Source organism: Protomyctophum parallelum, assembly GCF_964188405.1.
Source record: "Protomyctophum parallelum genome assembly, chromosome: 5".
Taxonomy (NCBI): Eukaryota; Metazoa; Chordata; class Actinopteri; order Myctophiformes; family Myctophidae; genus Protomyctophum; species Protomyctophum parallelum.
Genome location: NC_139702.1, coordinates 26801757 through 26816037, shown reverse-complemented (window position 1 = coordinate 26816037; position 14281 = coordinate 26801757). Strand labels below are relative to the sequence as shown.

General features: G+C 43.8%; 1 protein-coding gene across 1 annotated transcript; it reads left to right on the top strand.

Moving 5' to 3' along the window:
* The first annotated feature begins 10186 nt into the window (after positions 1-10186).
* Positions 10187-13430, top strand: LOC310859414 (homeobox protein Nkx-2.5-like). The gene is made up of 2 exons (XM_083765948.1): positions 10187-10884; positions 12165-13430. The coding sequence occupies exons 1-2, from the start codon at positions 10410-10412 to the stop codon at positions 12812-12814; spliced, it is 1125 nt and encodes a 374-aa protein (XP_083622074.1). The 5' UTR covers positions 10187-10409; the 3' UTR covers positions 12815-13430.
* The last annotated feature ends 851 nt before the right edge of the window (positions 13431-14281 follow it).

The following is a 14281-nucleotide window of genomic DNA, read 5'->3' as shown; positions in this document are numbered from 1 at the left end:
ACACACACACACACACACACACACACACACACACACACACACACACACAAACACCTGCACCATGAGAGAGGTGGTGGAAATGCTGCTGAGAGGCAGCAGAGATCAAGTGAGACAGGTCCATCCACTCTGTTGACACAAGAGGACATTTCATTTTGACTGAGGAGCAAAGAAGAACTGAACACATGCAATTACTTAGTGAGTGAGAGGTTTTTGTCTAAAACCAGTGGTTCCCGATACAAGCTCATAAATATACTTTACTATTTTCACAACATTCGTCATGGAACCGAGTCAAACAACATGCATGCATCTTGTCAGGGTGCACCCCAATTCAAATATGATTGGGTTCGTGGCCTGAAAGGTTTGGGGACCCTTGGCCTAAACTGCAAAGTCGCAGGTGAAGGACTTCATTCCGCAATGTATGATCTTTTCTATAAGCTGTCTTCTCCCACTCTGTTGAATACTTTGAGACCTTTGCACCGACGAAAATGAAAGCCTACATGGGTACCGAGGCTATACAGTCTAGAAGATGAGACTGCAGGATAATATAGTGGCTTCCGCAGTATGCAGGCATGAGCATATACAGTACACAGATGTTCTCTATAGATATCCATTTTGAACGGTAACAAGACAACTCACCCCGTTTCTGTTTTCCTCCCAGAATTTTCGCCAGTGAGGGGTGGGAGAGGCTGGACGGTAACAAGACAACTCACCCCGTTTCTGTTTTCCTCCCAGAATTTTCCCCAGTGAGGGTTGGGAGAGGCTGGACAGCAGACGGCTAGCTGGACTTTGAATTTCTCTAACTATAAACTTTCATGACAGCAGACAGACAAATATAATTTATGAAAAGCTACTACAGTGAAGTCTGTTCATAGAAGTTGTTGTATGGGGATTATCTGATGAGGTACCATTTGAGTGGGCAAAACCTTACATATACTAAATAATACTAAATTGTTTATGGGGTCAATATAAGTAAAATAATATAGCCTTTCCACAGGATCGAGTATCTTTTTATATTTTTCCAAAAAGAATACAAACAGCCAATAGCATATTACAAAGTTATCCCCCTCACTGGTGAAAATTCCGTGAGGGGTGAGTTGTCCTGCAGTATTATTTTGAACATTCTATCCTCAAAAAATATGATGACCCATATAAAGCATGTTGTAATACAAAGTCCATTGCATTCAAAGCTCTGACCCGGAATTTGCAGTGTTACAGGTTAAGACAATGAATGTGTCTCATTATGACTAATTATAGTGATAACTACCTATTTCTTTCAGATGATCCATATTAATATGGTGCAAAGAATGTCTCTTCATTCCATAAAATACTATAGCAGATGTTTTATAAACATGTAACCTACAATTCAATTCAAATTTACTGAAAACATTTGGGTGCTCAACTTGAATTCAACTAGACTAAACATGAACTTGAGGTGAGTAGTAGGCCTACACAGAATTTACTATAATTGGTATTTACAGTTTGATTAGGGAATGTATGGTGGAAACAATTGATACTTATTAAGTTATTAATCCTTGTTAATTAATTTGAACAAATATATTGGCTTAATACCACGTCGTCGACGCCCCTCTACTCTGAGATCGAAAGTGAAAGTAATGGCGTGAACCTTCCCTGGGAAGCAGCAATAAACAATTGCTTGCTGTCAACGTCGGGACGCATGGGGCGTCGGGATGACAAACACGGTGCATGGAGCCCTTGACCCGGGCCTTGTCCAGAGCTTCCCTCTGTCCGGTCCGCCCTCTCATTCCTCCGCATTAGCCACGGTGGTCGATGTGATCTATTAGCCGTGTCCGTCCGGCCCGGGGTGGCCTGCCGCGTCCCGCCTCAGCTATAGCGGTTCTCCGGAGGAGGCCTGTGTTTTGTTAGGTCCAGGAAACAGGGAAACAGACCCTTCCTCCAGTTAAACACGGTAGGGGGACTCGCCCATGCAGGCAGGCTGAAGGCATGGCTGGCAGCATCACGCCGCGTACTGGCATTGGTTACTGAGTGAGACTGCGACCCGCATCCTCCAGGTCAGGAGGGACCGCAACGACGTGAACGCGCTTTATTGGCGCGCCCCGCGCGCAGAGGCACAATTAAGGTCAATCCAAATGTTGATCCTATAGCTTCTTCAAAACATAAATAAATAAACCCTATTAACATTCCACTTAAAAGATGATAATAATTTCGTTCAGTGTAGGCATAATATATTTTACTATAGCCTACTATTATTTGATCCTTTCTTTCACTGATTATTAAAAATAAATATCATGTTTTAAATATAGTGGCACTTAAAGATAGCTATAGAAAACTGAGACTATATAAAAAACAGAAATCAATTCATGATTATGCCTATAATAAAATCATATCCTATCTTAAAGGTTAGTTCAGATTTTTGGACTTAAAGCAATGGGATGCGATGGTATAGATTGCCTGAGTCCGGGAGTTCTGGTCTGGTTTTGGTAAATATTAAGTATAGTTCCGGTCAGTTGGTGGGGGACGATTTTTTGTGTCCAGTAGGCCGCAGCAGCAGCACAAAACAATAGTTCCATGGGTCAAAATTGAACAAAAGTTGCTCTGGAAATATAGGTCAGTATTGGCAATGATTCTAGTATTATGGATTTATTTATTTTTAATGCGTGGCCCTGCAGTGCCGCCCACCAAATGAACGGAACTATATTGAAATGTATCAAAACCAGATCAGAACTCCCACCAAGGCAATCAATGAATATACTATACCTTTGCCACGACTATATTAATGGCAACTAGTATAATAGCTTTAAGTCCAATTATACCATCCGAACCATATAGGCTCTCTGATTTGCCCTGCATGTGTTACAAACTTATGCAACTAAACTGAGATATAGGAAAGCTCGCCTCCTGCGTCCTGCCTGAATTCATCATCCGATGACAGAGGTCGTGTGAGTGGGCACTCTCTCAACATCTTCTGGACAAATGAGCTTCTGGTGGTGCGCTATATAGCCTACTTAGCGAGCTTTCGAGCTTTTGCAAATTGTGGATCTCTTCTCAAGACAAGACGTATTTTAATGGCCATGTTTTTTTTAATGTAAATGGCCGTATAAAGACGATAAGGACGTCATGTGGATTTCTATACGCCATCCATTTTATGTTGGACGTGGAATTAACTGATGATTTTCATCAGATCGATACTTTGTAAATTTATGGGGCACAAATTAATTTTGGGGTTCTCCTGCAGTCCTTGGCCATATACGAGCGTTTGACAAGCCCTGCTCAGTGCTCCCGAGCATGGCTGTTGCATGGAGGAGGTGATTGATGGCTGGGATGCTCGCAGGTTGTAAAGCAAGCCCGGCCAGCCGAATAGAAGAAGACTCACCCCGTTTCTGTTTTCCTCCCAGAATTTTCCCCAGTGAGGGGTGGGAGAGGCTGGCCAGCAGACGGCTGGATTTTGAATTTCTCTAACTATAAACTTTCATGACAGACAGCCTAAGTACAAATATAATTTATGAAAAGCTAAGTGAAGTCTGTTCACAGAAGTTGTTGTAGGATATGTGGGGATTATCTGACGAGGTACCATTTGAGGGGGCAAAACCTTACATATAGGCCTACTAAATAATACTAAATTGTTTATAGGGTTAATATAAGTAATATAATATAGCCTTTCCACAGGAGTATCTTTTTATATTTTTCCAAAAAGAATACAAACACAGCCAATAGCATATTACAAAGTTATCCCCCTCACTGGGGAAAGTTCCGGGAGGAAAAACGGGCACGCACCGGGGTGAGTCTTCTTGTTACCGGCCAGCCAGCCCAGCCCAGCCTTGACCACCCCACTGCTGAGGAGCAGCCATGGCCGCCTGGCCGCCTGGAGCTCTGCTGCATGGACGAACTGTTTACGAGATAAAAAGCAGATAAAGGCCCGACGCTCTGCTGTGTGTGTGTGTGTGTGTGTGTGTGTGTGTGTGTGTGTGTGTGTGTGTGTGTGTGTGTGTGTGTGTGTGGAGGAAGAAGGGGGGAAAAAGCGAGTGTGTTGCTAATGGTGCAGGAGGGGGGAATCCGGCTGTCTCCTCCGTGATGGAGAGGTCTGTCTTCCCCTTTAGGCACTAATGCCCACCCGTTTATATATACAGACAGACAGCAAGCCTCTGACAACACACTGACGCACACGCGCACGCACGCACGCACTGAATGAGAAATTTCATTTCAGATATGATAGGGGAATGGGGGGGGGGGGGGGGGGGGGGGGGGCAAATGGGGCAAGAATGCCCAAGAGTGTTATCTGTGGAGATTATTCATCAAAAGTTTTTCCACTTGTCGAAAATCCCTGTGTGGAAAAATTATAAGCCACTGATGATAAGAATATATATACGGACATCGCTTTTAAGGGCGTTTAGTTATAGGCCTATAAATAATAGCCTATATACACAACGTATTCAGGCTACATTTGATTCGCATTGAATCAAACGGCATATTGTTGTTGATCTTTATCATAGACGTCAAGGTGGGAAATTCCTACTTAATTTTGAAACAAAACACTCATTAATCATTTGTAACGACTTGTTTCCGCTTCAATAATAACAATGGAAGTATTAGAACTGTGGCAGCCAGGCCTGCCAGCGTTGACATTAAATTGATTTCTTCTTTATTTAATCGGGAATTCGACTCTTATTGGGACAACAGGAAAACGAAGAGAAAACGTTTATCAAGATTTTGGCTCGCCTCTATAATCGCGTAGGCCTATATATACAAATAGCCCCCAGATAACTTAATAGTTTTGGGGTGGATATAATTTACTTTATTTTGCATCGTAAAAAAGAAAAAGAAAAAAGGGGGGAAAAAAGATTCTCTCGGTTCATTTCCCACATAAATCAGGAATTCCTCTGCCGGTAAAAGACGGTCGTTAGTCACCGGGCTTTGGCGTGCGCGGTGACAGAATACGAGAAACAGAAGTCCCATTAGGTAAACCATTCAACGCCACAATTTATACAACAGTCCGAGCGGGCGAATAAACAGAGACAGTTGCGTCATGCGACGTATTTGGGGTTGTGTGTGTGTGTGTGTGTGTGTGTGTGTGTGTGTGTGTGTGTGTGTGTGTGTGACGTGTGTGTGTGTGTGTGTGTGTGTGTGTGTGTGTGTGTGTGTGTGTGTGTGTGTGTGTGTGTGTGTGTGTGTGTGTGTGTGTGTGTGTGCGTGCGTGCGTGCGTGCGTGCGTGCGTGCGTGCGTGCGTGCGTGTGCGTGCGTGTGTGTGTGTGTGTGTGTGTGTGTGTGTGTGTGTGTGTGTGTGCGTGCGCGTGCGTGTGAAAATTATAGAGCCATGTCCCAGAACCCATGTCAGTCTCAATGCGTCCAATGACATTTTTACGTCAACGTAAACCGGCTTAAATTTATATCTATTTAGCTTCTTTATAGCAACGGAAACCGATTATGATTATTAGCCTATATTATTATTATAATTTTGGCTACCGGTATTTATTTGTGTTCCCCAATTAGATATTTGAACGGCATTCGCGATAATTATGCAGCATGCATGCGTGTGTGTGTGTGTGTGTGTGTGTGTGTGTGTGTGTGTGTGTGTGTGTGTGTGTGTGTGTGTGTGTGTGTGTGTGTGTGTGTGTGTGTGTGTGTGTGTGTGTGTGCGTGCGTGCGCGTGCGTGTGTGCGTGCGTGCGTGCGTGCGTGCGTGCGTGCGTGCATGGGGAGGAGATGGGCTTTATCCTAATACGGGTCAGTGAAAGCGACTTCCCACTCTAGGCTTTAATGGACCCGTGTTGAGACGACCCTTTAATGTGCAACACGACGGCGTCACTTCCCAAAAATGTACAACTACAAACTTCCAGATAGGCCTACTCTTCAAACATATGCATGACTATACCACCAAGCATGACCACCAACTGAATTGATTTGCAATGCATTAAATGTATTGTGGTGTTGTCTGTCGATTATCTAAGGCTATATATCGTTTCGTATGTATGGTGTTCAGATTAGGATAATCTCTGAATAGGTTAACAGCTCTCACACGTATTACATCCAAGTATTTGTTAGTGTTATCTAAAAATCAATAACCGACTATAGTCCTATAATTGAATATGGCTTGTATCCCTTTTGGGGTTTCAAATGTGACATTGCAGGGATAAATTAAATCTCTTGTATTTGCTCATGAGAAGTGCAAAAACATTATAAGATTATACTCTAGACGGGCGACAATTATTGTCTGCACCGACACGATTCAGGAATTTATAAAACATATAAAACATTTAGCCAAATTTCATAAGCATTAGGTTTCAATAGAAAATAATATAGAAGTAGTCTAATTACATAATAGTACCAAACTATATGTTATATAAACACCACCCCCGTTATAGGCTAGGCCTAATATATAATAGTCTATATCATTTATTCGTCTGGTCTATAGCGACTCATTTCAACATGATGGCTGTTCGTGGAGACATCTGATCTTACCTTATGAAAAATATCCTAATTATCCAGTGCGTCCGCATGATCATAAACAAACGAGATGAATCGCTTACACTGTCATCAAAAACTTTAAGTGCAAAGGTCAGGCTTAGGGGTCAGGCGCGCCGCGCGGGCCTTTCTTTCACACGTTCAAATGGATGTTGTGCGTTCAGCGACGCGCACCCGGAAGACGTCTCGCTCTCTTCCACTCTTCTTTTGCACTCTTTTCTCTTAGTCTTCTCTCTTTCAGTCAGGGGTTCAAAAAAGACAACTAACCATCAGACCCTGGCTGGCGCCTACACTTGGACACAAAATGACAGGAGACAAGAGGTGTAGCATTTCCCATTGTTGTAGGCTACTACACCCCCCTCTTCTCTAAACACACACACACACACACACACACACACACACACACACACACACACACACACACACACACGCACACGGCACACACACGCACGCACGCAACATCCAACAAATTCTATAGTCATAAACCGTCTTCCATATAGCCTAATAGTTGTTTAAAGTCCGAAAGATTGACAGTCTCACTCTCCCTATATTCTTCATTAAAGTTGCTTCCTGCGAACTTGCCGTACTTCTGTCATTTGATGACAGAGGGCAGACTGGCAGAGGATTTTAAATGTCGATCAGGTTTTATAATTTTTCCAGGCTATTGCGTTATAAATCATCTTAAAACCGGAGGGACCGCGTAAAAATGAATAGACCTCGCCTAAACAAAAAGGGACGATCCTTCCTTGAATGCATAATCTTCCCAATTTGGCATCTGGGCTTGCATAACGTCATGCTTGTTCACGAACTTCCTCGAAGGTAAAATCTGTGAAGTCGTGTGCCATTTAAAAAAAAACTTGAACCGTATAACCTATAGCAGACTCAAAATGAGTCATTAATAATTAGTGGAGGATATCAACACTCGGCATATGGCATATTGAAAAAAGTGCTTGCTCACATTGTCAAATTTAGGCTATAATATTTCAGTCTAATCTAGTCCATCTTATGTTTTACATCCTATATGCATTTCAATCAATATGCTTTCCAAAAATAGCATTAACATTATTGGCCTGTCGGCGAGTAATACAAACGGACAAATGACATCGGCATGGTATAGGCCGTCTAATTTCGCATATAGGGTAGGCCTGGCCTATTATAGGGCCTATAATATTCATCATATTGCATTCTGAAAACTGGGTCGCGTTTTTAACTTGAAAATCAATTGTTTTCAGATCATATGACGATTGAGCAAGTAGCATAATATCATTTATCTAGACCGGTAACAATAGGCTGGCAGAGTGGGATCCTTTCTTAAAAATGTTATAAAAAGTAAAACAAAAAAAGAAAGAAAAAGTTTTAAAGTAGCCTAAACCTTATATGACTTAAGACCTATATATATATATATATATATATATATATATAATTGTCCCTATAGTGCCCACTATGGGTCTATACTTCTACTTTAGTTGAATTATTTATGAGTTCGTGTTTTCTCGCCATTGCTGCTCGCGTTGACCCCACATTTGACACACACAAAAAAACCCAACATTGCTTAAGTTGGCGTCGTTGGATTTAATGCTTATTTAAAGTAAATGGACGCAACAGAACGGTTCGCCTGCAGTCTAAACACCATGGACCCGCTGCCGCTGGCCTTGTTTGGCACTTGTTTGGCACATTTTTTACGACGGTCTCGAATCAGTATAGGACGTGGTCGTGGTGATGATAAAGCACGAATTAGACGGAGCGCCGCGCTGTCTACTCCGACCCATCAGGCAACACAATCAAACATATATCTTTCTATTTCCGACCTGCTCCCTCGGTTTGTCACAGCCAAAGATAGGCCTAATGTTGTCAGTGCATGCTATTGGATCAGGCTATCTGTCACTTAAGTTGAGATGTTCTTTATTATGGGCCATTTGTGGTGCCTATAGTCAAAACAATGTTCAGTATCATTTTAAACAGCAATAAACCACTCACGTCAAGTTTGTAACTCGCCATATATTTGTTTCTCTCTCTCTCTCTCTCTCTCTCTCTCTCTCTCTCTCTCTCTCTCTCTCTCTCTCTCTCTCTCTCTCTCTCTCTCTCTCTCTCTCTCTCTCTCTCTCTCTCTCTCTCTCCCGACACACACACGCCAATGCATGCGCATTGTGAATTTTGCGCACACAACTGTGTGAGCGCACATGCGCTGCCCTGTTATTGGGCAGTTACCATTTTCTGTTGCAGGCTCATAGAGACATGCAGGCTCCCACCCCATGCATTGATGAAGTATACTCACATGTTTTACTTTAAGTAAAAGTAGCATTATCAATAATACTGCACATGAGTGCATAACACCAGTGTTGCATCGGTCATTGATTGCACGCTGCAGTCCGTCCAGAATTATTTCTGTGCACAGTCCACACACATGGCTAGGCTACATAACATAAGTAGTACTAGTGAATATGTATAATTTTGCAATCCATTACTATAAGTATAGAGTAAAGCATCTGAGAATGGAGTGTATATAAGTAAAATGTATAAAAAAAAAGTCCTATACAGGCCTATACACTATACTTTCCACCACCGTCTGCATGCAGCCTATATATCTGCCTTGTGTCCGGTGAGGAAAAACCATGCGCATGCGGACGGGCCATCATTGGGGAGTGAAGTGTGAGTGAGGTAGACACAGGGGACCAGACAGACAGGGCAGGCAGGTGCCAGAGGCCCAGGCCAGGGGACAGGGCAGGGGTCCCTCTGAAACGGAAAGGGGCGCTGATAGGGAGGAGATTGGGCTGGCTAAAAACGTCAGTCAGTTTTCCTGGAGGAATTTTAATTGCCCCGGGGGACCTGCTTATCGGCCCTTGGTGGTTATTAATACGACACTCCCGATAAAGACCGCTGGGGGAGGGGGGGGGGGAGGTTGCTGCACTGGCTATAATGTTTTGTGATATTATATTTGCCAGGGACCCTTGCTATATAGGCCTATAAGATTTGTGTTAACACTATTTTTTTCCCTCAAAATTATTAAATTTAACCTTATATGTATGTGCGTCATGCACTGTGCAAATAGGCTAATTTTACGCATATAGGCTTATGCGTAAAATTAGCCTTGCACAGAATCACCTTCAATTGTGCATGCAGCACTGCGACATTAATTTACCTTGACGTGCGTGCATGCAGGCGTCACGTCGGTTACGTCGTGGAGCGTTAGCTTAATTTGTGAACAATAAACTTAATGCAGACTGGACTTGGATCCACAACATTTGATATGGTAAACGAAAAATATAAAAGCGCAACAACAAACAAACAAACAAACGAGCTGTGATATTATGCTAAATACATGCACATAAAGGCATTTCTATATCTTGGGCCGAACTCTCAGAACCGTGTAGGCATAAAGTGGCTGATGAACTAACACACAGTCTGCCTGTTTTCTGCAGTAATTGGAAACAAAACAAAAACGTTCCTTCTGTCCTGCATGGTTTCATATCACTTACTGTTTTGAAATCTGTGAAGTCAATAAATAAAGTTTCTCCAATGACGTGTAATCTCTCTGAGAGAGAAAGAGAGAGAGAGAGAGAGAGAGAGAGAGAGAGAGAGAGAGAGAGAGAGAGAGAGAGAGAGAGAGAGACTCAGCCCAGTGAGCCACTAACTATACTGATTGGTTCTTCCCATTCAGTGCACTTTCCTTTTCATACAGACCCCCATGCATCCCGCCCCCTTACATGATGTCACTGGACGCGCACGGAGGGCCTGTTTCGTCCCGTCCCGTCGTCTTCTTTACATGAAAAACAGCATTATAGCTGTCAGACAGGAGACTGACCGCCCTGCATGGACGCACTCCGGACTATTACAACTTCCCTGACCATTTATGTTTTGGTACATTTCATACACAGAGCGATGAGGGATCCCATCGGTATAAAACAAGGAGTCCTCTTAAAAGCATTTCTATTCCAGAAGTATTTGTTTTAAACTTCGGGGTGGGTGCATGTATGTTCGTCGGCGGGTTTCACTTCCTTGATGCTGGCGTCGAGCTGCAGGACCTGGAAAGCATGATGCTCCCGAGCGCGCTCACCTCCACGCCGTTCTCGGTCAAAGATATCCTCAAGCTGGAACAGCAGCAGCAGCAGCAGCGACAGCAATCTCAGCATCAGCCTCTGTCTCGGCAGTGCCCGGAGCACTCCTCGTCCCACTTGCGCCAAGAGCCGCCCCAACAACAACAGCAGCAGCAACAACACGTACAGCATTTCCAAACGCCGCCTTCCTGCATGCTCGCCGGGGCCGGAGGAGACAGTCCTCCCTCTTTCTCCGACGGCGAGGAGAACCTGTACCTCAGTGCTCTGGCGGCGCGGGAGGGCCACGCGGAGGCGAGCTTGTCCCCGGACATCATGTACGTCCACCCGGGACTCGGACACCTCGCTGAACCCAAATTGGAAGCCGCAGAGGTGGGGGACCAGGACACAACAAGTGAGTTGAACAGGGTTGTTTTAGGCATGCTGCGAAGAAGAAGGGGAGAAGACCATGCAAGGTCACAACCAGACAAAGGCGAACAATAGGGAGGAATTGTTTTGAAAATCAAATCTAATTTAGGCCTCAGACGGTTAGGGTTAGAACACACGCATTATAATCATTCTGCCTGTCAGCACTCGCCAAAATACAAAGTGATTATTGCCGGTTAAGCATGTTGGCTATACTCGTAACTCGCCTATACTCCTTTTGTAAATTTGATCTTTTTGTGAATATAGAAATGCAGTAATACTTTGCAATGGGTCTGCCTATACAATTACACACACTCTCTCTCTCTCTCTCTCTCTCTCTCTCTCTCTCTCTCTCTCTCTCTCTCTCTCTCTCTCTCTCTCTCTCTCTCTCTCTCTCTCTCACACACACACACACACACACACACACACACACACACACACACACACACACACACACACACACACACACACACACACACACACACACACACACACACACACACACACACACACACACACACACACACTGAATTTAATACGGTATAATATATGAATAGCCTAAATATGCAACAATTTATAGCAAATAAGGTGCTGCGCAATTATAAATGATGTATAGATTATTATATTTATACAATATTTAATTAATATAAAAAGGCCTTATATTTTAATTCTCCTGCAGGGCATGCGAGACAATAATAGGCCTACACCTTTTCTAAATAAAGATCCATCAAATGATGGAAGTCTAAAGTCACTATGTCGAGGGCTTTAGTTTAGAGACGAATCTATTAAAGTATTGGCATGTCAAACAATTTCTAGTGGTTCAGCAGCGTTTCTTCACGCATAATCTGTTATGATGTGTGGAACGTAAACCGACAATTAGTTTAAAGAGGCTTGTAAAATAAATTACACCGAAAAGGGAGGCGAACTAGTGGGCGACGATAAACATCATCAAACTCATACAGCGCTATTATAGTAGTATAGGCTACTGTACAGATGGACATATTAGCCTATTCATTGCACGAAACAATTGGCTTTGTCATTTCCCCCCTCCAGTTTCAAAAATATATCAAAAACAATTATATGTGCAACCTCAATTTAGCATAATCTTATTCATCTAACTGAATCCATGCACCTTGTTAATTATATAGGAAAAGTGCTTGTATATTTCATTTTATTTAACTTTTGTATTATATATATATATATATATATATATATAGTATAAGTGGAGTTATACATTCTTATAATCTCCTTTTCCCCCAAACCGCCAAGCAGAAAGCTGCAGGCTGGCTTCCAAGGAGCCAGAGGACGCCGACAGCGGGCAGGGAGACTCGGAGCGGCCGGCGGCGCAGAGGCAGCGGACGCGGCGGAAACCCCGGGTGCTCTTCTCCCAGGCGCAGGTGTTCGAGCTGGAGCGACGCTTCAAGCAGCAGCGCTACCTGTCCGCCCCGGAGAGGGAGCACCTGGCGACCACCCTAAAACTCACGTCCACGCAGGTGAAGATATGGTTCCAGAACCGCCGGTACAAGTGCAAGCGCCAGCGGCAGGACAAGACGCTGGAGCTGGCGGGCCAGCACCACCACCCGCCGCCGCCGAGGCGTGTCGCGGTGCCGGTCCTCGTCCGGGACGGCAAGCCGTGTCTGGGCGGCGCGCAGAGCTACGGCGCGGCCGCCGCGCCGTACGGATCCAACCCATACAGTTATAACGGATACCCGGGCTACACGTACAACAGCCCTGCGTATAACACTAACTATAGCTGCACCTACACTAGCATCCCCGCACTGCAGCCCGCGACCACCGGCAATGCCTTCATGAACATGAACTTGAGCGGTCTTAGCGCGTCTGCCCATCAGGCTCAGACGCACCAAGGGACGACCGTTACTCCATGTCAAGGTTCACTGCAAGGGATCCGGGCCTGGTAACTTCATTTTGATCACAACCGGAATTTACCAGGAGAATGTCTTCTTCTTATTTTTGTTTTTTTTTGTTCCTTTTTTGTATTGGTCGAACTATAGGCCTTACATATTTTGTCGAAAGTCCGAGACCAGTGGCAGTGTTGTTATATTGTAGGCTATATAGGCTATGAGTTGCATCCCATTCCAATTGAGAACAAGGTAGATCGACAATATTTCAAATTAGTCTATATTTCACTACATGCTTGTCCGTGTGGCCTAATTATTTTAGGCCTACTTTATCATTTGTCCACGACAAATTTAGCACATCATTGTGACATTTAATTGCAATGACATAATAGTTTGTTTACCTGTCAGCTTTGGTCCAATAATTGTTGGTATTTTGGCACCATCAGTTTTTGGCACTGCTATGGCCATTAAGTGTCGAATCTGCACAGGCGTGTTTTATGCGATACATTGCGTATATGGTTCCATAAATGTCAGTTCCAAGACGTTTTTTTTCCCCATGTTTCTTTTAACATGCATATATCATGGAGAGAGTTAGCCTACTTTCTTAAGTTGCTTTAAGTGTTTTTTTTGTCCAAAACAGCGAATTTCACATCTATTTCACACCTAATAAATGTAAGAAATGAGATTCAGATAAAGTGCACTGTTTCATTGGACAAATATTTGAATTGATGTATAGGCCAAATGGAATATGGTATATCCTTCTGTAGCCATGCATTCATGGAATTCATAACTATTACAGTATTGCAGGAAATCTTTTCCGTAATTTTCGGGTTTTAAGTAGGCCTATAGCAATTTCTACACAAAAACATGGAGAGAGAGAGAGAGAGAGAGAGAGAGAGAGAGAGCTGCATTGTGGAGCAGAGAGAGGTGTCGCACGGGGAGGTGCACACTTGAATTAATTGTCCGGGTGTCAGGCGCTGTGAAAAAGGAAGTTATTCTCCATTCGAGGGGCTTTAAGGACGCGATTAAGCATCTAAAATACCCCGAAGAGGGAGCTGGAGCAAGGTTGGAGGGTGGAAATAATAGGTCTTATTGGATTCGCGGACAAAAGGTGTGTGGTAGGCAGGCCCACTGCACTCAGCAAAGACAAAGGGCGACAAGGGCTGTGAGATTGACGTCCTAATATTCCAATTTGAGGCACAGCCTTGCACTGGCAGCGTTGTATGAGCGCCGGGCAATAGGAAAAATGTGCTCACTTTTGTTCGCCTCTGAGGTTTTTGTCTGCAGAGAATGGTTCTCTGATTTGGGGTGGAGAGGAGGGGGTCCCCAGCCGCGAGTTTTCAGGGCAGTCAGGCTGGAGGTTATGGCAACGGGGGGGCATTGTATGAAAGAGGGGGTATTATTGCTACAAGTTTTACCATTTACTCCAATGGGAGAAAATGGGCAATAGAATTTGAGGGGACACGCGGTGGGAAAATTGGCGTCGTTTTTCTCTTTCCTTTTCCCCCCAATTTGTTTATAACAATT